The sequence below is a fragment of the Struthio camelus genome, chromosome 9, assembly GCF_040807025.1.
Source record: "Struthio camelus isolate bStrCam1 chromosome 9, bStrCam1.hap1, whole genome shotgun sequence".
In the NCBI taxonomy this organism is placed as follows: domain Eukaryota; kingdom Metazoa; phylum Chordata; class Aves; order Struthioniformes; family Struthionidae; genus Struthio; species Struthio camelus.
In genome coordinates this window covers 22,427,596-22,455,307 of record NC_090950.1, presented here as the reverse complement: position 1 = coordinate 22,455,307, position 27,712 = coordinate 22,427,596, and the positions used below count along the sequence as shown (strand labels likewise).

At 40.7% G+C, this 27,712-nt stretch overlaps 1 protein-coding gene across 1 annotated transcript in view; it reads left to right on the top strand.

Moving 5' to 3' along the window:
- The window catches only part of ABCC5 (ATP binding cassette subfamily C member 5), a 78,578-nt gene that overhangs the window by 16,112 nt on the left and 34,754 nt on the right, over nucleotides 1-27,712 (top strand). The window contains exons 3-24 of the mRNA XM_068954091.1: nucleotides 695-855; nucleotides 1,107-1,262; nucleotides 2,023-2,170; nucleotides 6,768-7,001; nucleotides 7,116-7,289; nucleotides 8,666-8,813; nucleotides 9,316-9,464; nucleotides 10,145-10,252; nucleotides 11,816-12,166; nucleotides 13,835-13,906; nucleotides 14,063-14,187; nucleotides 14,791-14,863; nucleotides 15,391-15,594; nucleotides 16,283-16,426; nucleotides 18,282-18,384; nucleotides 19,067-19,251; nucleotides 21,780-21,926; nucleotides 22,310-22,439; nucleotides 22,986-23,139; nucleotides 23,288-23,416; nucleotides 24,743-24,929; nucleotides 25,686-25,775. Coding sequence (XP_068810192.1) covers nucleotides 695-855; nucleotides 1,107-1,262; nucleotides 2,023-2,170; nucleotides 6,768-7,001; nucleotides 7,116-7,289; nucleotides 8,666-8,813; nucleotides 9,316-9,464; nucleotides 10,145-10,252; nucleotides 11,816-12,166; nucleotides 13,835-13,906; nucleotides 14,063-14,187; nucleotides 14,791-14,863; nucleotides 15,391-15,594; nucleotides 16,283-16,426; nucleotides 18,282-18,384; nucleotides 19,067-19,251; nucleotides 21,780-21,926; nucleotides 22,310-22,439; nucleotides 22,986-23,139; nucleotides 23,288-23,416; nucleotides 24,743-24,929; nucleotides 25,686-25,775 — 3,372 coding nt within the window. The remainder of the gene's footprint in view (nucleotides 1-694; nucleotides 856-1,106; nucleotides 1,263-2,022; nucleotides 2,171-6,767; nucleotides 7,002-7,115; nucleotides 7,290-8,665; nucleotides 8,814-9,315; nucleotides 9,465-10,144; nucleotides 10,253-11,815; nucleotides 12,167-13,834; nucleotides 13,907-14,062; nucleotides 14,188-14,790; nucleotides 14,864-15,390; nucleotides 15,595-16,282; nucleotides 16,427-18,281; nucleotides 18,385-19,066; nucleotides 19,252-21,779; nucleotides 21,927-22,309; nucleotides 22,440-22,985; nucleotides 23,140-23,287; nucleotides 23,417-24,742; nucleotides 24,930-25,685; nucleotides 25,776-27,712) is intronic.

The window sequence follows — 27,712 nt, the reverse complement described above, 5'->3', positions numbered from 1 at the left end:
TTTAAACAATTCTTAATAAAGCTGCTGAGCCATTGAGAAGTATAGCTGGGAGCAGAAAGAATTCTTGTCTTTATTGCCTTTAGTTTAGGGAAAAGGGAAAAAGCAATAAGTGTAATTCAAAAATACTATTCTACATAATACATATTTATCTTTTTGATCTAATCCAAGACATTTTTGAGGCAGAGGGTTATGTAGGATTCTGAAAATGATTTGACCTTTCTGTGGATGCAAATATCTGAATTATGCTAAGAGGGTATAAGTTTATCAAGAATGTATGCTTTGACTTTAGTACATAAGCCACTAACTGATTTCCTGAACTTATGAAGAATTGTTGCCATAAGAGGCTTAGTTTTAGAATTTTCCTCCATTGTATTTCCTTTCCCTGAAACGTTTTGTCCTGAGACAAGATACAATACTTGACAGACAAGACTAGGCTGGTCTATCCACTTACCCTTTGAATGCACAGGCACAATGCTGGCTGGCAGTAATTTGTGTTACACAAGCACAGCAATCTAAAGCAGGTCTAGAATGCGTGCCTTCCAAGTCTTTGCCTGTCCTCTAAGATGTTTAAAGAACGATGACTGATGTTGTTGCAATGATTTACAGCAGTAGGAGAATTGAAGTTGCTACAGTCAGGAGTTGTGGACTTTAAGCATAGCTTTGATCTCTGACTCTGCTGTCTTTCTTGTAAAAGCAGATAGAATGCCAGGATGCCTTAGAAGCAGCGGCTCGCGCAGAGGGCCTTCCGCTGGACACCTCCATACACTCCCAGCTGAGAATACTGGATGAAGAGCATCACAAGGGCAAATACCACCATGGCCTGAATGCGCTGAAACCCATACGGACTACTTCCAAGTAAGTCTTGAGGCTAAAGAAGAGCTGATATAATGTCTACTTTTCAACCCAGTCACAAAACAGGATTGTAGCGGTAGCTGACTGATACTGAAAACATTAGAATTTGTTTAGCAAGTACAACTTGCATAGGTCGGGTGGAACTTTGAGTACTTTTAATGCGAGGAGGCTTTGATTTTCTTGGGGGTTACAATACTGTCTCCTTTTTCATTTGTCTGTGTTTTTCTGTGGTTTTGTTTTTATTTTTCTTTTAGACACCAGCACCCTGTTGATAATGCTGGGCTTTTCTCCTGTATGACCTTCTCCTGGCTCACTCCTTTGGCCCACAAAGCATACAAAAAAGGGGAATTGTTTATGGATGATGTATGGTCTTTGTCAAGGCATGAGTCTTCAGATGTCAACTGTAGAAGGTAGAGACATCTTGGTCCATATTATTCTCTTATTTCCTTTTTTATAAGTTAGTTCATAGGCAGTGCCATGATATTGCCGTAGAAAAGTGGCACTGATATTCTTGTTTTGCCTTTCTCCATCAGAAGAATGGAATTTAGTTTTTTACCCTTCATAGACCACTTGTTCCTGCTACACTACTTCTGTAATCTCGCTGATTTCACTGAATTTAGTAGAGGATTTTGTCTCTAGGAGTGTTTTGCAATTGCTTTTCTGGTCTTACCTGTTTTAAACTATTTCTTTTTTAAACAAAACTGTCTCTCAGCAGTTAGAGTGCAAAAAATCTTGAACTGAAATAGTTAAAAACATTGAAAGTAGCAAGGTGATTTGTATATGGGTCACATCTTGCAATCAGGTTAACCTGTTGTGGCTAATGTGGAGTCAAAATCTGAGAAAAATTCTCAACTCTTCTGCCAGATCGGAAAGGAAAAGTGACAATAGGTCAATCAATCAAGATGGCCAAAGAGACTCCAGGCAAAGCAAAAGGTATTCTATTTTTCATCCCTCTTTTAGGAAGAAGTAACACAACGTAGCGATTTCAAGATGGAAATACTTCTCTTTACCTCACTGAGTGAACCAAGTATTTATTTCTTTTGAGATGTAGTGATTTTTGTTGCTCTTAGCTAGGAAGTACTTGGAAATTTCACAGAGCAAGTGCCTGTGAGTTTGTACCTCTTATCCTGGTGAGAGATTTATAACAACAGGGCTTGTGTTTTTTATTAGGCTGGAGAGGTTGTGGCAGGAAGAACTGAAAGAAACTGGGCCTGATGATGCTTCCCTACGGAGGGTCGTGTGGATATTCTGCCGCACCAGACTCATCATTTCCATAGTGTGTCTGATGATCACGCAGCTCGCAGGTTTTAGTGGACCAGTAAGTAATATCCATCCTTTTTTTAAACAACCCCAGAGGGCTCCATTTCATGCCGAGCTGTATAATATTAAGGTTTCATCCAGAGTCACTTAATTGTTTTGACTAGTTAGAAATTCTGGTGGGGCAAAATTCCAGAGTGTTATGATAATCCAAGATAGGTTTCCTACAGCCGGTGGATCAGTTGCCGAATACTGAGGCTGAGTTTTTGGAGAAGGGAGGGGGAGTTTAGATATCTTGGAGGAAATGCACACTTGTTTTTTGTCTTTGGTTTTGAGTTTAGTTTGAAGTTCTTCCTTAACTGGTTTGTGGTCTCTTTGCATAAAATTCTTATGAGGAGATCTTTTGATTGTGTTTTCTTTTTGATTTTGTAAGTTTACTTTGTAATAAAATTCAGTATGGCAAAACACTAACCTTAGATTATTGGCATTAGTAGCACAGTCTTCAAGAGGTGGAACCAAACAATTTTATTAGCGCACTAATTAAAACTAATATAAGCAGGTCTCAAGAGAAATCTATAGGTATAGTCTTTACTGAGCCTACTGAGAATGGCCAGACAGGTTTCAAGTATAAGCGTTAGAGTACGGCATTGCCTCTAGGAACTGCTGCTGTTTGTTGCTATGGGTCGTAATGAAGATACAACATATGGGACTTGACATTCACGCCATTTTTGTCACCTGTTTGTTGCACATGCTGTGCAGATTTACAGTTGAATTTTTGACTAAATTTATTCTCTACACATTTCCCTTGAGGAGTAGGAGCAATATTACTGCTTGTAGTACACGTTTCAGTGTGCTGGTAAGCTGAAGGTTCATTTCTTGGGTAAGTACATTTGGGTGCACTGTTAGGTGAAATGTCTTTTTAAAAAATGTTTTCCTGCTTTTAAGTGTCTTATAAAAATGCTCTGCTTTTTAAACCTTTTTAAAGTTTGCTTTGTTTCATGTAATATGAATAACAATAAATGTTTTTGTGGTACTGTTTTCACAGTAATAATTTATGGTAGCTTGTGTTATTTATAAAACATTTGAACATACTTTGGTAATTAACAATAAATCATGATTAAGGTTTTAACAGTACTAGCTTTCCCCAAGAAGAGCTTCTGTCATTGTTTCACTACAGGGCTTTAGTAGCTGCTTTTATCTTTAGCAGAGAACTTGCAGCAGGGTTGCCCCTAATTTCTTTAGAGTACTTCCCTCAATCTGTCACAGCCAAACTACTGAGTGGTGGGGGAAGAGGGAGGAGAAAAACAGACGAACCTGACTAGACTGGGGGCAAAGTTTGCTTTGGATGCTTGATTTGGATAATTTTAAATTATCTATAGACATTTGTCTATTTACAGGCAAATTTATACTCCTCTCTGAATAAGGAACCATGCCCTTTTGGTTCCATCATTTGGCATGAAAACTGAGTCTTTACCACCCCTCCTCCTTGCTTTCTAAAATGGCATGCCTTATGGATATGCCTATGCTGTCTCCTCTGAAGTATTAGTGCTTTTCTGTATTGTTACACCCTTTCAGTTACCTGAAGGTGAAAAGGGAGATCAGGAAAAGCACTTGATTTGACCTTGTGTATTGACAAAAATTAACCAAACTGAGTTAAGCACTATATTAAACTTCACAATTTTGAACTAAATATTTTATGACCTCGAAATGCCAGCCAACAGTCGTGGCTTTGCTAATGAGCATTGTGATGGTTATAGCTGGAAGGGAGTTGTTACAGACTTCCTGTCTGGGTTTTTTGATGTCAGACAGATCCTTCAAGGGTCTTCTCCCTTTAGTTTTCATAAATTCTGTATCTGGCACAGTGTCTAAACCCCAGGCCTGGTGAAAGACAGCGGCATATGTCAGGCTGCCTTGTAATATAACCATCAGAATGTGCTAGTATCAATGAGATATTATTTATCTCCAGTGAATGTGTGCTGCCGTTTAACCAGCTACCAAAACTTTCATGTTTGAGTTGAGGAGCAAAAAAGTTTTGATTCACTAAACATGATCAGTTTAACTCCAGGTCTGAACAAGGGACCTGTTTGCAACTGTTCAGAGCTATTCTTCCAGTTTGGGAGATGGGGAAACTTGCTATCTCAGTGGAGTACAGCTTGACAGTTTGGTCAGTTATTGGAGGGGGGCGTGGTAAGCTGCTGGAGGTAAGTTTCCCGCTTTCCCAGTTGGCTCCAGTTGCAGCCTGCCCTGTGCTGTCGCACACTGGCTGTGGTGGGGACGCCCGCGCTGCAGTGGGACCAGTGACAGAAGCTGTTCTTTAGAATTTTCAGGATGGCTGTTTTCTGCGTCAGAATGAGGCAGTCCTGCGGGGCAGAGCCAACGCCAAGAGCAAAGGTAAGGTAATGTTTATTCAATGAGAATGCTTAAGACAGCCGAGCAGCTAGTACCAACTACTATGGTAATAGTCACAGGAATTCCTTTACTGCTTTAGTTTGAGTTTTTCTGTACTGTAACTTGCTTATTTTGTAAAGAACTTTCTACTGGATTTTTTTCATTAAATTAGCTTGAATTCAAACAGTATATTCTCAGATGTAAATGTTAACTCTGTGTGACTTTTTTCCCCCCCTCCCTTTTCAAAATTCTATAATTTGCTGTTTCCTCTCTTCTTTCTTCTGGAGAAAAAAAAAAGGGGGCATAATGTAAGCTGGTCTCTATTTCATCATGGGAGATGCTGATTCTCTAAAATAGTGCTGAAAAATTGCACTAAAGTTTTGAAAGGAATGAGACCCCAGGAAACATCTGCTATCTTTATACATCCTCTCTTGGAGACTTTCAGCAATGCTGTGGTGTGCGAGAAAATGCTTGCAGTCTGCGACCATGCTGAGTTACAGCTCATGAGGAAAAAGGGGGATTTTCACCCCACTGCTCAGTGACTCAGTTGCATATGTTGGATTGAATACTGGAAAAAGAAGTCAGTAATCTTCTTAGTAACTGCAAACCAACTGTATGCAGTTGTGGTCCAAACAGTGGATGTAAAACTAAATCCAAGTAAGGATAAAGTTGGAATGCATTAGATCTGTGAGTGTGAGCTCCTCACATTTGTTCAGGAATCGGTGTGTAAATTTTCTCAGTGGCCATTCTAGAACCTGATGGACTTCTGGCTTTAATTCACACCTGGGAAAATGAAAAGACCAAAATTATTTACAGCATGTTTCCTTGGTTCTGACATGCAGACTTGCTTTCCTCAGAACAGATGAATTTTATCTCCGTTTTTTTCTATTGTTTGGTGCTGGGCTATAGCTGTTGATGCCTTTGCTGAAATAGTGGGGTTTTGGTTTTTTTCCTCTCTCTTCACACTGTAGAGAACTCTTATTTGCAAAACCTGGTTTAGCCAAGAGGACTTCAATGAACTGTGAAAGGCTTCTCAAGTTTTTTCCTTGATCTCAGATTTTTTTTGTTTTTGAACAACAACAAAAAAAAAGCTCTCTAGGAAATCTCCTTTTGTTATCTGTGAAGCCTTATTGTAGTATACTTTTTAAACCAGATTTCAGAATCTGTGCAGCCTTGGAAGCCTCCCCCACTGGCATCTGCAAGTTTGACTTCTTTTTGGACTGCATGAACAAATATTGGTTCTCGTTTTGTATCTTTAATTTTCTGTGTGTAGTTTCAAATCTAGTTTGTTTTTGAGGCGAAGACTGACTGTTAGATACTAGCCCTTTATAATTATCTTGTATATACAGATTGTACGCTTATGCAATGCTCTACCTGTTGTACGGTGTTTGTGAGATGTTACCGTTTTAAGATGGCACTTTGTTTCAAATAAAAGCCTGTTGTTTCTCAGTCAGTAGTAATTAATGTTGCTGGTGATTTTGAGTTATATGATGTTACGTTGTGCCGTTGGACCACAAAGAGCTGGAAGTGGGAACTGGTGGTTTGGGGGCTACCCTCTTTCTGCAGGTGATGTTTGAAATGTGATTCCTGAGGTAAAGTGTTTATGGTTTTGGAGGGAGAGGGGATGGGGAGGGAGTGAATGGTTAATTTTTTTTTTTTTCCTTTTTCTTTTCCCCTGCCCCCAATGACTTATGGTATTACATGCCTTGTGTTTTCTGCTTGTTTTTTTCTTTACTATTAAACTGCTGATGTTTATTTCCAGGAATGTTTTGCAAATGTCGTTCTCACTCTTCCCCACTACAACTGTAGGTACATTGTTCCTTTTTATCAAATAAGCACGTTTGAAGCAAACCAAAGATAAAATAAAAAAGGTCTTAATATCACATAAAGGAATGTCTCTTAATGTTCTCAGATGTATAAGTAGCCACTATATTTTAAAACTCTTCTGTATGATAATGCATTGCTTTCAGCTAACTGACAGATTTATGTTAAGTTAGAAGACACGGAGGATTAGAAGCGTGCTGCGAGGAATGTGGTTCCAAATTAAACTCTCTCTACTTACTAAATTTGACTCAGTGCTTGGCTCTCAGCAGGGCTTTGTTACAGTACTCCTTTTATTGACACCTTTTACTTCTAGAAAGAAGATGCTTTGTATTTCAAATGGCTCTCTTAAAAGCAAAGTAGCCTACTTATTTCTAACTTAACATAAAGTTGTTGCATGGTCCTCTGGGATGATGGGTGTTCATGCAAGCTTGCATTTCTTCCTGTAGGCGTTCGTTGTGAAACATCTCTTGGAATATACGCAGCAGAGTGAGTCCAACCTGCAGTACAGCTTGTTTTTAGTTTTTGGCATCTTTATGACGGAAATAGTGCGATCCTGGTCCCTTGCACTAACCTGGGCTTTAAATTACCGCACGGGGGTTAGACTGCGTGGAGCTATCTTGACAATGGCATTTAAGAAAATTCTCAAACTGAAGAATATCAAGGAGAAGTCTCTGGGAGAGGTAAGCCACAGTATCCTCTTGGAAACTGCAGAGTGAAAAGGGATAAGCAATACATTCCTTTGAGGATGAGCTGTGTCCTAAACTTAAATAATCTATGTTATGTGTATTTTTCAGCTCATAAACGTATGTTCCAATGACGGTCAAAGGATGTTTGAAGCTGCAGCAGTTGGCAGTTTGTTGGCTGGGGGCCCTATTGTGGCCATCTTAGGAATGGTTTATAACGTGATCGTTCTGGGTCCAACAGGCTTCTTGGGCTCTGCTGTCTTCATCCTTTTCTACCCAGCAATGGTGAGTTGAAGAGTCTTTGATAATCCTTCAAATGCTTCATTTTTCTTAGTTCAAGCATGTGTAGTTCTGAACAGGTGTTGAGAAGTGCAAGGTTAAGCCCGTTTGTGGTGCTACACGATACTGAAGTTGTTCCCAAAGATGGTATAAAAAGCAGAAATTTGGAAACACGAGACTCAAAAGTGGTAAAGAGAATTAGAAAATGGAAATAGGGAAGTGAATAGATTTGACTTTGAGATAAATATGTATAGCTAAGTTACACTATGAAATGAGCAAAGCTCAAGTATTTGCGACTGAATCTGGAAAGACGGAAGGCCTCCAGGTTGTGTACAAGGGGCAGAGGCTCCGTGTTTACACGTTTCAGTCAGTTCAAGTGGTGCACGTGCAGGAGTGCACCACTCCTGAATTCCACAAAAGGTGTTGAAGAGCACCCATCGGAGAAAGAAGTGTTCTTGGTTAGATACTGCTGCCTCTACTTCTACTGAGCTGTGAAATAGGCTAGTCTAAGCCAAAAATCTTCTCACCTCTGAAATGTGCTGTGCGGCTGCTGAAGATTTGTCACTGTTTTCAGAATCTCCATTTTAAAAAGCAGGGAGGCAGAATACTGTGAGGTCCGCTTTGGTCTAATTCATCTGCAGAACAGTAAGGATTAAAATAATGGGAATTACATTCTAAAAAAAGGGAATAAGAAGGGGTGGAGTTTGGTCATCTTCACTAGCAATCTTTTTAGGCTGAAGGGGACTTGGAAAGAGATGGCAAGAGGAGGGAGGGCAAAGTGTGGAAAACTTACTAATGAAGTGTGTGTTTTGGATTTCGGGAGAGGAATGGCATGAAAGTAAGAATAAAAGATACTTAGGAAAACATGAAGAGCTATTGCTTTATAGTTTGGTTTAGTAAAGATGTTGATATTGTTTTAGCACCTTCCTAGCACTGGCATGTTGTAAAACTTGATCTGGCGGTGTAAAGTCCAGCTCTTTCTTACGCCTTATAGGACCAGGTTAAATGGTTGGCTGAAAACAGTTCTAGTGTTTGTAGTTTAGTTTGTCTTGAGGTTAATGTGTTTGTAGTCTTTGTACTGCAGAAACTTTAAAGAACTCTGGTACTATTCAAAACTGGTGAAAGCCCATCACTTTGTTTTCACCAATTTTATTTTTATTTAGACTTCCTAGCATGAGTTTAGTGTTCAGTGCAGATGGGGTGGGAGGATATGAGTAGCCTTTTTAGCCTGCTGTTTATGTCAAAATGATCGTCGTCTTGCCCCGTCATTGAAATCCCATTTCAGATTCAGAATTTGCTTCCTCTGGTAGTTAGGAGGACTTGAATGTACTTGCCGTTTTGGAGTTGCTGCTAATATTGTGTGGTGATGCATCTTGTTTCAGATGTTTGTATCACGCCTCACGGCTTATTTCAGAAGAAAATGTGTATCAACAACAGATGAACGTGTGCAGAAGATGAATGAAGTTCTTAATTATATTAAGTTCATTAAAATGTATGCCTGGGTCAAAGCATTTTCTCAGAATGTTCAAAGTGAGTTCGCACAGTCTGTAAATGTTTCCTCTTGTGCACATGCCCCATTGCTTAGTATCCTAGCACATCCTCCTCGCTTAGTACAAAAGGTGTTGATGCAAATGCAGTGTAATAACACATCTGTCCCTCAAGCTCCCTGTTTCTCTCATGCATGATGGGCTGGAAAAACAGTCCTGCTTCTGAAGTTTCACCTTCTAGCATAATAACGTTTGTGACTTTGCTCTAATTTTGAAATGTTGTTCTATTTCTAAATCATTTATTAAATGTGCAGACTGCCCCATTTTTAATGAAAGTAGAAAGACCTCTATTCTTATGGAGATTTACAGACAATTATATTTGCCCCTCTGTTACTGTAGTCCTTGCAGGGAAGTATGTAACATGATAAATGCTAAAGCGTAGAGTTAGGCCTCTCTTGGTGTTTCTAGTGCTGTGGATAGTGTCTGCTGTGTATGTACCCGTCTGAATCGTACTTCAAACATGGTGCCCCTATTTATATTTCTAGAAATTCGGGAGGAAGAACGTAAAATCTTAGAGCGTGCGGGCTACTTCCAGAGCATCACTGTGGGTGTGGCTCCCATAGTTGTAGTTATTGCCAGTGTGGTGACGTTTTCTGTCCATATGATCCTTGGCTACGATCTTACAGCAGCTCAGGTAAGGTAACTGGTTACCTTGTCACAATGTTGAAAATATTATTTGCAATATTAGTACAGTTGCTTTTCTGTTAGGCCTTAATGAAGATACTTGAGATCTCTTTAGCATGTTCTTTGTTTTGTGGCCTGGCGCTCAAAAATGAACGTCTGATGGGTGTGACAGCAGAAGATCTAGTGTTGCATTTTGTGCAGCAAGCTTTCACGGTGCTGTTTGAGTCCTGACCTTCCCCAGAACAGGTTTTGAGCTGAATGTGAACCAGCACTCCTGGTTGCTATTCGGATTGGACATTGGGATTACTGGACGTTTTCTGTCTTGCAGTGTGTTTGGATGCAAACAGCACAGATCTGTCTCTCTTTGTGTTCAAATCCTGTCTTAACTCACAAGTTTTCAGAAGTAATAGGCTAATGCGGAATTTTGCTGTCTGCCGTTTTCAGTGGACCTGCAAACATTGAAGACTTGTTTTCGTGGTCTGTTACAAAGCACTGGGGAAAGAGTTGGATGGATCTGCTGCTTTCTGCTGTCCCAGAATATGTTCAGTCTTGAAATGGCTATTCTTGAATTGTGGACCTTTTCCATGGCTTTGAATTGCTGCTATGGGTAGAACTTAACCTTTAGAAGGTTGGAATTGCTAGTGGGTGTATTGCCACCAAATGTGATTCTCTTTCCTGTCTTGTTTTCAGGCATTCACAGTGGTCACTGTCTTTAATTCAATGACTTTTGCTCTAAAAGTAACACCTTTCTCAGTGAAGTCTCTGTCTGAGGCATCTGTTTCTGTTGACAGATTTAAGGTAAGCTGTCCTTTAGCCTTGTGCTCTTATGTGGCAGTCAGTGTGGCATGCTGTATGCGTATAGTAGATGCTAAGGGGTCGCTTTAAAGCCAGTGTTTTAATGTCTGAGGAGTACTTTTCTTTATGCTTACTACTCCAGATTATTATATCTTGCAGAAGGGATACAAATCCAATCAAGGAATATTAGAGGTCTGAGAGAATACTAGTGTGGGAAGCGAGATATTCTTGCTTAATGATTGCAGGGTTTTGAGGTTGAACCCTATAAGAGATGGGACACTGGACTAGATGGATCATAATATGCAGTTGTGATCCAACTAAACAGAATCTAGGGCAGAACGTTATAGCCCAGATGACGCAAGTACTCCAATTTCGTTCTTCAATCCCTGTGAATAAACATACTATGTGGATTTAGTATGAACTCAGAGGACAGGCCTTTATTTTGCCTTCTCTTGGGGGCAATAGTGCATTGCAGGGATATTTCCGGATAGGATAGTGAGTCCCTGTGTGCAAATATTGACGGGTATATGGATTCCATTTAACGAATTCTTGAAACACGTTTGGATATGAGAGGAAGGGAATCTGCAGAATGCTTGAGAGATCCCATTGCTTTTGAGCATGTTTGTTTAATCTTTTGTGTGAGTCACCCTAAACCAGGCTTTCTTAAATCCAGATATACTGAAAGGAGTTTTTTGGGGGGGAAGAGGAGGAGAGGGGAAATTGTGTTATGCTCCTTAATACAAGTTATACTGTTTACAGTCTTAAACTGTAAACAAAGTGGGGACCCTAAATGTCACAAAAATGTAACTGGTTCTCTGGCTCTGTGAATGAATATGAGCTTTCTTATGGACGTGTGATTCAGGCATACCAGTTGCAAGAGTAAGACTGGGATTTGAGATATCTGTAACCACAAAAGGCTTTTTAATTCAAAATGGGTTATGTAAATGGAAATAATTTTATTTTGTAGTTAAATTGTGTGAAAAATCTCTTCCTAATCTGTGTTGATTATAAATACTGATGGATGTGGTGGAGAACATGATACGATGGACTTGATGGCTTAATTATTATTGTCATGCAGTCCAAGACTGGTCAGCTAAACTTGTGTCAGGTTGCTTTTTTCCAGCAGCAAATGTACCTGTTTCGCATGAGGCTGCAGTAAGTCGTTCCATCTCCTTCTGTAATGAGCTGGTGAGCAGAGCAAGTAGGTCGCTTTCCCTCCTGGTGACCTCTGCTCTCCAACCCATGTATTCTGCTCATGTTTTGTGCCTGGAAATTACAGAGCTGCAGTCGCAAACAGTGTTAGAAGAATAAGCCCCTCTCATACAGCATGCGGAGTATTGCAGTTCTCTAAAAGTCTTACTGTATCTAAGTGCTTCCACCACATCCAGGAATGCCCGGGCCACGTAGCAGGCCTGGAGTTAGTTTACACTAATGAGCTACCTTTTGCTCTTCAGCTTCCTCCCACTGTATAGCCTGATGTGTTTTGCTGCGTGAGTGTGCCGTAGGCTTGTCTCCCAGTCTTGACCAGGTGTCTCATCTTTACACCTCTCTCACAACTCCTATCAGAGTTTATTTCTAATGGAAGAGGTTCATATGATAAAGAAAAAACCAGCCAATCCTCATACCGCGATAGAGGTGAAAAATGCTACCTTGGCTTGGGACTTCTCCCACGCCAGCGTCCAGAGCTCACCAAAGTTGACCCCCAGAGTGAAAAAAGACAAGAAGGTCACAAAGGGCAAGAAAGAGAAAATGAAGCTGCAGAATGAGGGACAGCAAGCTGTGCTGGCAGAGCAGAAGGGCCATCTTCTAGTGGACAGTGATGACCATCCTAGCCCTGAAGAGGAGACCAAAATCATCCACCTGGTTAACCTTCGGCTTCAGAGGACTCTCTACAACATTGACTTGGAGATAGAAAAGGTAAGAGAAGAAAGGAGAAATTAATCTGGGCTCTCAAAAGGCTGTCTGTCTTGACTGTCCCTTGCAGTAGAGAGCTGTGTGTCTTTGCGTGAAGTGGAGCTTATTGCTGTTTGTGCGCTCCTGTAATATCCATGGCAACTGCAGTAGGGTGCAGTACCTGATCTTGATGTGAACAGTAGTGCCATTTTAGCAAACAATCCCTGTAAACAGCCTGTGAAGCACTGTAGGTTACATAGCTGTCACCCTGTTGCATTTAACTCAGGATTTTGCTGTTTGTAGCACTCAATACGTTGTATGACCCCGAGCTTAAAGAATCAGTAAAGCAACAGAGATATCGGTAGAGGATTTATTTCTGCAGCCATCTGATAATTTTGTGGGGTTTCACCCATGTTCTGGATGAGTATTTTAGGTGATTGGGTGTTCTAATGGAGCATAACAGTAGATTTTCATTGAGGAACGTGTAGTTAATTCTTCACTGAGAATTTGTGTATAATAGAAGGATACAGAGAGATTTTTCAAGAAGTTGGAAAGAGGACTCCGACTGCTTTTAAGTTGGGTAAAAGCATGTAAAATGTTGAAGAAAAAGCATTGAACTTCATACGTGCCATCTTTTTATTAATACTGAAGTTTTGTAGTCTGGCACTTGGATCCTGTAGTAATGCAATCCATGCAGCTACCAAGATACTTGTAGTTAAAATGTCTCGTGCCCTCAGTGAGTAGAGGGGTAGTCTAAATTCTCAAGAGAGGGTAGCATATATTTTTTAAAGTATTAAGTAGACTTGAAACAGGAGTACGCAGGTACTTGAAAATGTAAAGGCCAATTCATTGTCAGAGGTGGAAAGCTTGTAAACGAGAGAGGCCAGCAATGTGTTCCACAAATGACTATATACCCTTTTAATTCACTTTACCCTTTTTACAAAAGGAATAAAAATAGTCTCCTCGAATCTACTGTTTATTTAAGGTGAGTGTCAACCCACTAATTTTATTGCAGACAAATGCTTCAGGTAGTTGGATTTCACCTTTTCTTTGATCCTTAGCAAGCTGCATCTTACAGGCAGGAAGTATTACTGGATACATATATCCTAAATTCCCCTTTTCTTTCAGTCCTTCCGTCTTTATATCTTTCCTTATCACACTGACTGATTATTCTTAATAGAAGATTGGGCAGTTATCTGTGAATTTGTTATGTTTTTCCAGTCTTCTCCTTATTTGTCTCCTAATCAAGTCAATACAAATTATTTTTTTTAGTTGGGGCTCTCGTCCACTGAAGGCAGTGGACAATTTGCCTTTGGACCAGGTTCTTGAGAGTGTCTCAATGCATTCTGTTGAGACAGGCCTTGTTGCTTTGGGCTGAGTGCAGCATTTTCTGGGAGCTGTACCAGGCTCAATCAGAGGAAACTAATCTTAAAACACATTGCTTTTCACCTGTGGAGTTCACCTAGTTTTAACCCATAATGGGCTAGTGTTCACTGTTTATTTTTCTTGAGTTAAAATATTGATTCAGTCTGGTGGTTTTTTTTCAATTTGATGCGTCCTTTTTCAGCTAGCATTAAGTCTTACTGTCCCCTCTGAGATATTGTAGGTAGTCCAAATTCTGAACAGAATGGGAATGTAAGTAATGAGTACCTTTTCTTTTTTCTTTTTTTTTTTTTTTTTTGTCCTGCCTAGGGAAAACTGGTTGGAATTTGTGGCAGTGTGGGGAGTGGAAAAACTTCACTTATTTCAGCTATTTTAGGACAGGTGAGAAATTCTGTTTTGACTACTTATGCTCTTCTCTTTCCTATCTCCTATTTCCCTTATTTTGAAAAAATGAGTCCATTCCCATTATACCCTATAGAAGAAAGGCTATTTGAAACATAGAATGGCATAGTTCTAAGGTTTTGTCTTCTATTCCAGATGACTCTGCTGGAGGGTAGCATTGCAGTAAGTGGAACATTTGCTTACGTGGCCCAGCAGGCCTGGATTCTCAATGCTACGCTTAGAGACAACATTCTCTTTGGAAAGGAATATGATGAAGAAAGGTTTGTCAGCGCTGTTTGCTGATTTTTGTGAAAGCTTAGTAATTCTTGGCCCAAATGTAGGAAAATTTAATGTAGCCTACCTCTCCTTTAGAGTCTGCCTTTAAGACTCAAATGAGTCTCCTTTAAGAGCCTACCTCTCCTATGTGTGGTCACCGTGACTGATGGCTGCCAGTGCTTGTGTCATCCCTCATTTGCAGTGAGGGCTATACGTCACTTGGAGTACGGTCTGACCTCTGTTTGTAGCAGCTGCTGCGGGACAGCCCTGACATGTCATTTGCTCTTGCTGTCCTGGCCTAGCCCTCTGTAAATACAACTGCTGTTGGCGATGTACTGGCACTTCATGTGGCCGTCTCCCAGTGGGGAGCCTTTCCTAGGCTCTTTGCTAGCTAGCTCTGGAAAGAATGTGCCTCTTTACCTTCCTGGTATTCCAGAAGTAGGTAATAAATTGCTGTCCTCAGTTTCCTGGGAATCCAAGGCAGATCACCTGCTTTTAGGCTACTGGAATGACTGATATTTATGTAAAAAAATAAGATAATGCTGTGTCAACTAGACACTTTGAGGGAGGGGGGAAAAAATACTGCTGATCTAACTCATGTTCTTCAGATATAATACTGTGTTGAATGGTTGCTGTCTGAGACCTGACCTAGCCATCCTTCCAAATGGGGACCTGACAGAGGTACAGATTTTGCTTGTAATAAACTAGTGGATGGAGAAAAGTAGGATTTTGGCTTGGCAAACCAGACTGGGGTGAGGGGAACATCAGTCTGGTATGCATATAAGCCAAGCTGCTGAACGCCTTATTGCATCTTCTTGAGCTCATCAGTGCAGGCCTGGACTATTGAGACTGAGTTGTGTCGTATTTTTGATTTGGATGTTGATAGTTTGAGAGAGTTTTTCATTGTTTTGTAAATGTAGTTGTCTTTACAGGCCCTATTTAAGCTTGATTTAAAATAGCCAAGAAAAGCATGGCTGATGTTAATACAATACAAATAAAATAAGCAGAAAGCTACTGTCAGATTTGATGCGTATTAGCCTTGAATTTATTGATCATATAATACATTTCACAAAGAAGTGGACACTTAAGACTATAGAATGCATATAATATTGTATGTTCTGTTTCATTTCAGTCACCTCACAAGCTCAGTGAATTTTCTGTGTTGCATGGTGCTGTAGAACTAAAACAATGGGTGTGTATCTGTGCAGATCGGTGAACGAGGGGCTAACCTGAGTGGAGGACAACGTCAGAGAATCAGTCTGGCTCGAGCACTGTACAGTGATAGGAGCATTTATATCCTTGATGATCCCCTTAGTGCCTTAGATGCTCATGTGGGAAATCACATTTTTAACAGTGCAATAAGGAAGCACCTGAAGGCAAAGACTGTCCTTTTCATCACTCATCAGCTTCAGGTACTACTACATCTCTCATACTTTTCCTTGGAGTTTCCTGAAATGCTATTTTAGTCAGTTGTTTTCATACTGAAGATTTCTGTGCTCTGACCTGTTACAGCACAACCCTGTTCCCCTATAGGATATAGGGTTTAGATTTACAAACTAGGTTTGCAAGTATGCACAGAGCACAGTCTGATTCTTTAGTTGATACTGGTGCATACTTGGCTGATGGGAACGGCTACACTTGGCTAAAGAAAATTTATCAGAAATACAAATACCTCTTGTTCAAAACATTTTTTGCCATAAAGTTGGTTTATCACATCTGCAAATGCTTAGATTTGATATCAGTGATGTATTTCAAGATATTTTTTTGCCATCTTCTATGCATAGTAATATGACTAATTGGTATATCAGGATTCGCAAAGTTTAAATATCCTGAATTCTGTCTTCCGTAACAGATGGTGCATTTGCATGTTCTATCAAAGACAAATCCTATATGCTTTATGTGCACATAGGATGAGAGTAATCATGGTCCTCTTGTCAATGCAGGACCTTTAAAAATCAGGTGTCTATTACCTAGAAGGTCAGCTACTTCACCTCCCTCTACCCCACCAAATCTCTTTCAATTATGGAAAAAGCTCATGTGGGCATGTGTCTGATGATTGGACATAACGATAAAGGCTTGTTCTCACTGCCATTTCTCCAGTATCTTGTTGATTGTGATGAGGTGGTTTTCATGAAAGAAGGCTGCATTACTGAGCGAGGAAGTCATGAGGAACTGATGAATTTAAATGGTGACTATGCAACCATTTTTAATAACCTACAGCTGGGAGAAACACCACATATTGAGGTACTTGTTTTTCCATTTTAAAGCACTCTGACTTTGCTAATGAGACGAACCAAATGATGTAGTTTGGAGACGACTGGAAAATGGCTTCCCATGTTGATCTGACCCATAGATTTCCAGTAGAATATTCTGTGCTTTGTGAGTCCTTTCTATTTGCAGTGCCAGTTCATATTTATATTTGAGGGATGTGTAATAGAGATAGCGACTCTGCCAACGAGCTGAAATGAACGTGAAATAAATGTGTCGTTTGCTCTGGTGATGCTCAGAGCAGAAAGCTTCTCCACTCTTTCGGTGTACACCTCATTTTTTAACTTGCCTTCAAATTAGCTCACACAGGCCAGCTTTTGTCTGACAAAGTTCTTTCTGGTTCTTTACCTCTTTTTCACATAACGTGACTACTGAGGCACAGAAAAAGTGACACAACTTGTCCAAAAGTCATATGCAACAGTATGTAGGAAATATGACTCTGAAAATAATTTTTTGTGGGGTTTTGGGGGAAAAAAATCTTGTTGCTTGAGACTGCTTCTGTTATGAAGCAATTGCTGTAAATGCAAACTTTGATTTTTGTTTTAGTATTTTAATCAGTGGATCGTCCTTTCATGATTGCAAAAAATGTAAATAATGAACTATAAAATAAAAAGAACCATTCAGTAGGACATACATTTAAAATTTCAACAGTTTTGTTTTCCCACCTTTCCCCTGCTTGTTTCCTGCAGATATTTTTTGGAGTTAGCAACTTTGCTGCTTTTTTTGATGATTTTAGAACTTTTTCTCCACTTAAATGTTGTGTACGTTTTCTCCTGGTAAGAGATTAAAAGGCATACCAGCGGTTTATTTTGTAGGAAGTGAGAGGCTCCTTATTCATAAGTACAGACATAGAAAATCAAAGTTTCTGAAAAGCTGGTGTTGTGGTAAATATGCTGGTAGAAGGTGCTTGGTAGGATTTTTTTCCTGGGAGATGTTAGTGAAAGAAGTGAAGGAATGTAATGCGTTACCCTGCATATCCTTTCGGAGGCATGAAGATTATAATCCTGTCATTCTAAAATTAATGTGATGACAGTTAACGTGAGGTTTTCCAGCCAGTATGCTTGGCTGACCTTCACTCTCTGTAAGCGCTACCACGCATGGAAGGGACACTGATTTGTATTCCCTGTGGGATTAGAAGAAAGAGATGTTGAAGTTAGAGGCTCTGTGGTTTGCCATGTGCAAGATCTCTCTTCCTGACGTAAAAGGTGGGAAGATGACCTGGAAGATGATGTGTAGGGGGGTTCAATTAATTGATCTAGACAGTCACTGAACAGATAGTAATCTCCATTTGTGGGAGGACGGCCAGATTTAGAACATAATTGTGTGCCATTTAGTTTGGGCATTTGATTTCTGGAAGTCCAAGTTAACTAACTCCTTAGAGACAGCTTGAGCTCTTTTTGGAGCAATGACAGTTAGACTTTGGAAGAGAGAAGCACTTCATATGAGGTAGGAGTTCTAGCGTGAGGGGAGGTGTGTGTGGTGGGGGCAAACTCATAAAATTGTAAATTATTATTGCAAAGGGGGATTATATCTTTATGTAGGGGGTGGCATTCCTTCAACCTGTATGTGTACAGTGTCACTGACCCTGGAATTGCCGTGCAACACTGCCGGTACATACTGATAGCAGTCCAGGTCAGTAGAGGAGGAGAATTTAATCCACCAGGGCTGGCAGTCATCTCTAATAGCAGGCATATGAATATCCTTCATGTAAATGCTCAGGTATTGAGAACACTAGTCCTCCTGAGAAGGTAGCTTATAAAAGTTTAAGTTCAGACATGAATATGTCCAAAAAAATTATTCCAGTATGTTTAGTGCCATTGTTTTCCTACAGATTAATATAAAGAAGAACACAAACAGTTCACTGAAAAGACCCCAGGATAAAAGTACCAAAGCAGGGTCTGTGAAGAAGGAGAAAGTTGTGAAGAAGGAAGAGGGTAACTACGTAATCAGATTTCTGGCTCTAATTACCTTATACCCCAATAAGCTCAAAACTTCTTCCTTTCAAAGTGTATTATGAATGTGCCCCCAAAGTTTCAAAAGCTGCCTGAAGTCTTGGTCACTCAGTGTGATAGCACACAGGCAGTGGTCAGAGAGTACGAGTGCCTGTACGGTGTTTTTAATGAGGCTAGCACAGGTCAGATGCCATAGGGTACTAAAAATTCTTTTGTGCTTATCTCCCATACCACCTTCCCCTCCTGTCCTAAGAGGGCAGCGTATATAGCTTGGCACTTGCAGAGTCCTAGGGAGGCCATGCCATTTTTGTACGAAGAATGTGGAGGTCTGACCTCTTTCTTCGGGTTCTCCCTATTTAATGTTAACTTTAAACTTTGAGGTTAAAAGAAGCGATGATGGAGTTGATACCAGCCTAGTATTTGAGTCTGTGATGACCAAGCTTTTTCAGTACTACCAGGATGCAAATGACCCTGTTGATGAAATGTGACTTTTTGCAAAAATTTCTCAACCATTGAATTCTATGTTGAATAACGGCTGTGTTTTTGAAACTATCCTGTAAAATGTGGAAATTACTTTAGTCCCTCAGATGTTCTCAAGCTTGCAGAAGTCTCATGGAAAAACTTTCCTTTCCTCACTTCTTCTCCCTTCTCTTTTGTTTTGTAGGCCAATTGGTGCAGTTGGAAGAGAAAGGCAAAGGCTCTGTCCCCTGGTCTGTTTACGGCATCTACATTCAGGCAGCTGGGGGCCCCTTTGCGTTCCTCATCATCATGGCGCTCTTTGTGCTGAATGTGGGCAGCACAGCTTTTAGCAACTGGTGGCTGAGTTTCTGGATCAAGCAAGGCAGTGGAGTAAGATGAATAGCATTTCTACTCTCTTACGCCTAAGGGGCCAGGGGATTTCTCTCTGCCACTAATCCCAAGCAGTCCTATGGGAGCAAGTGGTACTTTGTAATGTAAGCAAGTTGTAAGGCTCCCCAAGAGGTAATCTCACCAGAGAGAAGCTCATCTCCAAGCATGAGAGCTCCATTTAAAAGAAAGATGCAACAGCTCATGCAGTTTTATACTGCCCTCTTGTTCTTTGCCTTAGTCTAAGAAAGGAAGGGAAAATGTCAAAGGAGCCAACAAGCTCGAATTACTAATTTGAGGAATTACTAATTTTAGTGATTGCTTTTATTTGAATGTGACCTTTACGTCTAACAGGATATTCTTTCTTGTCAAAGTATATGGCTTTAAGTCAAATTACTTGTGGGAGTTCCTTTGAAGAAAAGGATGATCTGGGATGCCTTGGGATTTTTCCCATTCTAGTGGCTTTGATTGTGAGTCTTGAAGTGTTTAAAGGTCCAAACAAAAAAAAAAAAAAAAAAAACCCACCCCTCAGAGAAGGGGTAATGAAGCACAGGTGGCCAGCAATGCTTAAATGAACAATGGAATCCTTAAATATACTGAAGGATTTAAAAAAAAAAAGAAAGAAAGAAAGAAAAAAGAAAAAAAAAAGATGAGAATGTTTAACAGTGTTTAGGTAAAGAAAATTATGGGCTCCTGGCAGAAAATAGCAACGGTATTTGATAAGGAGACAGTGCACAACATATCCAAAGCTAATTGTCCTGTGAAATAGGAACGGTGGCATGCAAGTATCTGGCACTGTTCAGAGGAGCACAAGAAAGGATAGGAGTGAGATGGAAAATCAGGAATCATATATAGTTTGATCAGGAATCAAATAGAGAGTTGTTGCTACCACAGAAATTGGAGGAAGAAAGTGCCTATTGCAGTAGTATTTTCAAAGATATTCTGGGAAAAAGGCCGAGGGCTACAAACCTTCAAGTGAAGTGTCTCTGCTAGGGAAAGCTTTCTGAAATATTCATGGATCATTGAAGTGTATGCTGGAAAAACGTGGTTCTGTTCAGTGGATGTGAATGGCATAGATTTATGAACGATAAATTATACAGGATAATCTGATGTGATTGTTAAATGAAATGACGACTTACCTGAAATACAATTTAAAGAGGGGTTGAGCAGTCAATATGAATATTGAAAGTATTCAGAGTTTTAACAGTTAACATAGGCAGTTTGGAAAATGATAAAACATGCTTTGGGATTTGAGCTATTTCTGACTACTAGAGGTTAAGATATGACCTTTATTGTAGAGCTGATTGTCCCACATCCACGTACTGTGGAAATTTTGCGCCTTCTGCTTTTGCAGTGTCTATTTGCTGGCACTATTTAAAGACCGAATGCAGAGTCGGAGACACCACAGGTCTGACCTTACTGACCCTTTCTACATAAAGGGGGAAGGCTGATTTAATAGCTGATACAGTTTCACAAGGAAAAATGCTATGTAATCAAGCTAAATAACCAGCTGGCTAATGAATTAATGAAGGAGGAGATAGGAATTAGTATGTTCTTAATGGCAGTTTGAAGAGTTGGGGCCACATCGGGTCTGCATTGATTTGCTATGCAGTAATGTTGTATGAAATAATTGAAACAAGGTCATATCGTATTAATGCAGCTTTGAGGAGCCCTTTGGAATTCTGGCACCTTCCCACACGTGCTGTATGTCAAACATATTCTAGCCAGCACCTGCCACTTGGAGGATGTCTCCTCTAAAAGATGCACAGTGAAACGTCAGTTCTCAAATTTGCCTGCAGTGTTTTGTGGGAGAGAAGCCTCCCACCACTTGAGAGCCATTGGGGCTGCCCTGGGTTCAGAGGCTGTGAGCATGAGACAGGGATACCTTTTTATAGGACCATCAGTCCCTTAGGAAAGGAATACCTGTGATTTGCCAGCCATCCTGAAATTCCCCTAATACCACATAGATCTTTGAGGGAAAGTAGGATGGGTCTAATATACTAAAGTGAAAGAAGTGAAAAAGGGTGTAAATGCTGCTAAGTTAGAGAAGTAGAGAAAAGTGTCTGGGTCTGTTCACAATTCTGTTCTTAAATACTGAATTTGTGTGCAGCTGCATTAAGCATGAAAGGGGCCGTGCATCTAAGTCAGGAGCGGTGTTTCCTCTGGGGTCTTTGCAGTAGCTAGCGTAATGGGACACAGTGTGAGACTCACTGAAACTCGCGTGAGAAGTCACATCAACAAAGCGTACGTAGACAGAAAAATGGCCCTAACAAAACCTAGTTTGTACCTGGGAATAGCAGACCACTCTTCTTTGAGGGACTTCAGGATTTCAAATTTGGAATGTTTGAGTTCTGTTACTCAAGAATGGCAACCAATTTTCATGCATAATTTAAACTAAAAAGTGAAGTGCTTTCTTTAAAGAAGTATACAAAATAATGAAGGGGCAACAGTTAAATTCCACCAAGTGTAAAGGGTACATGCTTAATCCTTGTCTTACTCAACTATTCACTGAACCCTTGAATTTCCCACAGAACACCACTGTGACGTTGGGAAATGACACTGTCATAAGCAACAGTATGAAAGATAACCCTCACATGCATTACTATGCTGGCATCTATGCTCTGTCTATGGCAGTCATGTTGATCCTGAAAGCTGTTCGTGGCGTTGTCTTTGTAAAGGTAGGTGCCAGCACTACCTATTGCTTTTCTTCTGCTCCCCCTCTTTCCCCTCCCCACGACTTCTGCGTATCCAGAACTGGCTGTCATTGTGGTGGTTCTTTGGGTCACCACCCAGAGATACTTCTGAACCTGAGGAAGTCAGGTTGTGGGTTGCAAGATTGCCATCAAGTCACTTCTTGGGGCTGCGTCGCGTTTGCGGTTAAACCTCTGCTTGAATTAATGAATAGCTTCCTTCTGCTGCCTGGAAACCCAGAATGCAAGAAAAGAGCTATACTTACAGTTCAAGAGAGACTATCAGTGGAATGTTTTGTTGCTCAGGGGAGGGGCAGTAATGTGAAGGCAAAGACCCTTTTGTAATAGTATAATGTTTGCTGTGCTACCAGGGAACTCTCAGAGCATCCTCAAGGCTGCATGATGAGCTCTTCCGACGGATTCTGCGTAGCCCCATGAAGTTCTTTGACACTACACCGACTGGACGGATTCTCAACAGATTTTCCAAAGACATGGATGAGGGTATGTCTTCCACTGTATTGGTAGACAATCCCACATTCGGACCTCCCAGTTAGCTTCCTAATGTTCTACAGCCTTACCGTTGGGGTGAGGATACCCTATATCCATTGCAAGCGTTTAGTTGAAATAGACAAAGCAGGAATGGGACATACCAGGGTTACACTTTTAGGAAGCAGCTGATATCCCGACTCTGGCTGTTCCCTTAAAGGAGAAATATACTTTAATGCCTATAGGCTACACACAGACTCTTAGCAGTTAATGCAGGGGAGAACTTAGGGTATCACAGTGAAGCTGATGCACAGTAAAGCTGGTGATTAGGTCAGAGAGGCGTCAGTGCGATTTCTTGCGAGGGGCGTAATTAGAAAGATCGCTAGCATTTCAGAAGATTAAAAGCGCCCCTAATGAAAATGTGCATTTCACATTTAAATAAGCCATCAGGAGCTATTGTCCTTGTCAGTGATGCTATACTGTTGGACCAAATTGCTTTGTATAGGTTGTTTTAGCTTTCTCTTCTCAAGCCCCTTCCTGTTTTCCTTCCATCTTTTCCAGTTGATGTTCGTTTGCCATTTCAAGCTGAAATGTTCATCCAGAACGTCATCCTTGTGTTCTTCTGTGTGGGAGTGATTTCTGGAGTTTTTCCCTGGTTCCTGGTGGCAGTGGGGCCCCTCGTCGTCCTGTTCACAGTTCTGCATGTCGTGTCTAGGTAAGCGTACCACCAACTGCTTTAACTAAAAGTAGAGATACTTTGATCTGTTAGTAGGGACGTGTAGTTCTTCAAGTATACGTGCATCAATATTGTGGTTACATATGACGGCTGTACGTGTTGCTTAAAACTGTTTCTTTCCTTCCAGAGTTTTTATTCGAGAGCTGAAGCGTCTGGACAACATCACACAATCTCCATTTCTGTCTCACATTACATCTAGTATACAGGGTCTCTCCACAATCCATGCCTATCACAAAGGACAGGAATTCCTGCACAGGTCAGTCCAGATATTCAGCAAAGAGCAGTGGTGCACAAAGCAGTGTGTGAGAGGCTTATTTGCAGAAAGATTTATTAGCAGGTTCTGTAGTTGACAGCATACACCGACTCTAATGGTGAAAGTTATTTTGGGGGGAAAAATAGAGGGAGAGGGAGAGAGGGAATGGGAAGGGAAAACTCCCCAGTGGCCGATCCGGAAGAGCAGTGGCAGAGTCTCAGATGAGTGACCTCTGGGGGTTCTCTCCAGTGCAGCAAGTAGTGATGATGAGGGCAACTCTTTGGTCCTGGTTTTCTGACTACTATATACTTTTTCATCAGGACCTGCTCATAACTCCTTTTTGATTGTTTCTGCTTGTAATGCTATTAGTTTTTGTTGGAGCATGCTAATTAAGCGTCAGTGTTGCATACTGATGAGCTGTTAGGTCTCTGTGCACCTGTATAACTGGATAGTATTTATCAAGTGTTTAAGTCACTGTGATCTACCTTGTGCATTGTGCTTTTTTTTTCCTAGTATAAACTAAAATCTGCAAGACAAGAAGTGAAGGAAAGTGAGAGGTTTCTCAGGGCAGTGGTGGTTGCTTCCCGTGAGAATGTGCTGTAACAGTATCAGAGTTTTGCAGGTGCAAGGTCATCAGAAAAATAGCTTGGGAACGCCAGGAAAACTGCCACAGCAGCTTAGATAGAAGGTTACAGAGTTGCAAATAGCAGTCCATTAGCATAGCTGATGCTAGGGTATTAAGGCCCTTCAGGCCTTTTGTGCAACAATGGTTGGTGTGAAACTGTGTTGCCGGATGAGAAAAGCTAGTTTGTTGGCTTTATAAATCTCTCAAGCCATCTTCTTTTAAATGTACTTTCTCAGCTCTGCAGGGTCAGGATTGTAAATCAAATGGTTATTAATGTGTTTTAATTAGTGTCCTATTGCATTTACTGTAACTTTATTTTTACACTTGTGTGTAAAATAGCACATATTCTCTTCCTACTCCACTGCTGCTTTTATATGTGGAGTAATTTGTAGCTATTGGGCGTCCTCAGGAAGATCTCGCGTAGGTTGTGTGGTGAAAGTGCCTGTAATGTCCCTAAATGCTAATTCACCTCTAATAACTTGTTATACACAAACTTATATCTGAGAGTTTGAGATAACTAGATATCCTACATTATTCAAGAGTGTTTGTAAATACTTTTAGGCCTTGGCTTGAGACTTTTTGCTAAAAACCAACTGGTCTTTCTACCCTAAATTCTGATACTGGAGCAGAGGTGAAAACAGCTCTGCTATTCGTAGAATTTCAGGCTTGTGGCAGTCTACTAATATCTCCTGTATTTGCTCCAGGTATCAGGAGCTGCTAGATGACAATCAGGCACCGTTTTACCTGTTCAGCTGTGCAATGCGCTGGCTGGCTGTACGACTGGACATTATCAGCATTGCTCTCATTACAACCACTGGCCTTATGATTGTCTTAATGCATGGCCAGATTCCTCCTGCCTATGCTGGGCTAGCTATCTCGTATGCTGTGCAGGTGAGTTTATCTGTATGCTGTAATATATGATGTCTCAATTTAATGTAGTTAACACTAATCAAGACCCCAGTGAAACTTTCCTTAATGCACTGTGATAGAAAAAGATACGTTTAGATCTTTTTGGTAGCCAGGGGAAAAAGTGATTCAGGGTCAGGACCTTTTGCTAGCAGTCCAGGACAAATGAGGAGGAGCTAGGTACTTCACGTTGTTATTTTGAGGAACTACTCCTTTCTAAATGCTGAAGTAGGAAGCATGTGAGGCTCTTTATAGCATGTTGCACACTTTTCCTGGATGTTTCCAGAGTTTAAGTTCATGGTCCGTTAGATGTCTGCCAAGCGGATGTCGTAATGCCTTCTAGTGTATTCTTTGTGATGTAGCTGCACAGCACAGCACAGCACGCAACATCCAGTACCTCAGCTCTGTGAGTTTTTACGCTTTGGGGCTCAGTATGCCCGGCTTAGATCTGTTGTTTGGCCTTTTCTGCCTCCTGGTGGTAATAAGGAGAAATTGCAAAACTTGCATTGCCAATAGTCTAAGTTGTTTCTTGTGGGAAACGGTTCTAAGCTGCTGGCTTTTCAAATGATTCATAAATTATTATCGCTTTAAAGCGGATTAAACTTAAGCGCTCTAATGAAAGACTACTTTGCATCAAGGCATCCAAGCTGTATCAAGTACTGATTAAGTTAGTCTCTTTATACAATAATAAATCCCATCACAGCTCTCTCAACTTTGGTTTGTTTCTTCTCATCGCCCCAGTTAACAGGGTTATTCCAGTTTACAGTCAGACTTGCCTCAGAAACAGAAGCTCGCTTCACCTCAGTGGAGAGGATTGATCACTACATCAAGGTACGACAATGATGCATTCGACTGCCTGTTGTAAAATTTCTTGCTACTGTTTATGTTGCTGGCATAAGGTAAAAGGAAGTTGGCTGTGGTCTGTCTTCAAACAGAAAGTGTGCTTCTGATCTTACACTATAGGCAAAAGTGTTTGCAACGCTGTAGAGTGGATTTGTTTTATGAAGTATGTATATAGGCGTTGACAGGGTAAATGGAAAAGGAGTTGCTTGGTTGGTAACTAAGCTGACAAGGTTTTTGCCTGACATTACTCAAGTTAAATATGGATATTGAAAGTTCGTGGATACTCTCGAGAAAGAGTGGGGTTTGTGTGTGGAAGGGGTAACTGGGAATTAAATACAGCCTTTTACAATAAAGGGATGGTGTTCTGGCATTTTCACTTAATTCCAAACTGAATGGAACTACTTTGCTTAAGTACAGTTAGCTGTGTTAACTTGCTTTATGTGGAATTCTGATTCATCCTAATGAGTTGTCTACTTTTCACGCAGCTGTCTGCTATAATGTATTTCTATATTTTTAAAAAGGCATGTCAGGTTAGCCTTTACTTAGCGTGTTGTGTTTGTGAACGTGATAAATGTGCTAAGCTAACTGCATAGCAAGTTGCTGTTACCCTGGTTATCTGCCAACCCTTTGTCCATGGCTAAGATTTGTGTGTGCAGAACTGGGTGTGGGTGAACAAAGCTGGCTTCAGTAAGGAAAGAGTGAGTATCATGGGAAAGTCTAGCCAGGAGGAAGCCATAAAATGGGTCTGATCTGTAAGGCGGAAAGCTTTTCAGCCTCCCTCGTGTACACACTCCTCAACTCCAGAGGGAGGTGTATCCGTTTGGTAAATCTGGGCTTTTCAGTAGTCGATATTTGCAGACCTTTTTTTAGACTGTGCATGTAATAGAGAATAAAACATGAATTTAATTTTAAGCACCCTCCTATCCCTCAACTATTGAAATCCTCCTGTGGGCCTCTAAGAGGAAAATTTCTACTTACAAAAGATTTTGTGACCATGAGAAGTGACACCTGTGGTTTTGCAAATATTGCCTGGTATCTCCCATTGTGCAGCGATGATGTTTATCACTCCCAAGCCTTCAGTGGCAAAATCTATAGTTGTACAGTTTTACCATCTATGGCTGTGGCTTACTTATTAAGCAACACTTTCCATGATTTTTCTTATTTTGGTCTCCAGACAGCTATTTTATTATGAAACAGTGTGCTAATTTCTTTATAGTGACTATAAAGGAGTTAACGGGCCAGATCCAGCTGGAGATGCTTGCTTTGTAGGTGTTCAAAGCTAATCTCATGCTAGGATTTGTTTTTCGCTCAGAGGCTGCTGGTGCCACATATGGGAAAGTGACCTTGACTCTTTTTAAGTAAGCTGAAGATGCATGTTTGATTTTCTCCCCCCCCCCCCCCCCCCATTTAATCTGAGAACTGCTTAGCAAGGAACTTACTAAAGGTCAGAGTGTAACTGCAAAAGCAAATTGTGCAAGGAGCCAAGCTGACTCGATGAGCCAGCAGGACAGGGGACAATGAGGGAGAGAAGGAGGAGGATAACACTGATACAAAACAACTGCTGTGAAAATGCAACGTGTCATGTGGATGCATAGCAGACCCGAGACATGTGACTGTGGCATGGTATAGCAAGCGAGACATAGAAATACTGCAGAGCTAGTGCATCCAGAAGCCATTCAGTCTTTGAAACTCCCCCAAACTCAAAAGAATTGTGCCCATAAATAATTGACTTAAGATAGATTTCAAAATGTATTGCATAAAAACATTGTTATCAGGGCCAGTGTTGTCATCACAGCCACAGGAGGGGAATAGCAGTGTTGAGGGTAACAGCAAACCAGTAAGAGATTGGGAAATCCCTTCTGACTCACTGGGCCAGCATCCAGCCACGCTACTCATCACAAACTGCCATTACACTGACATGGGCC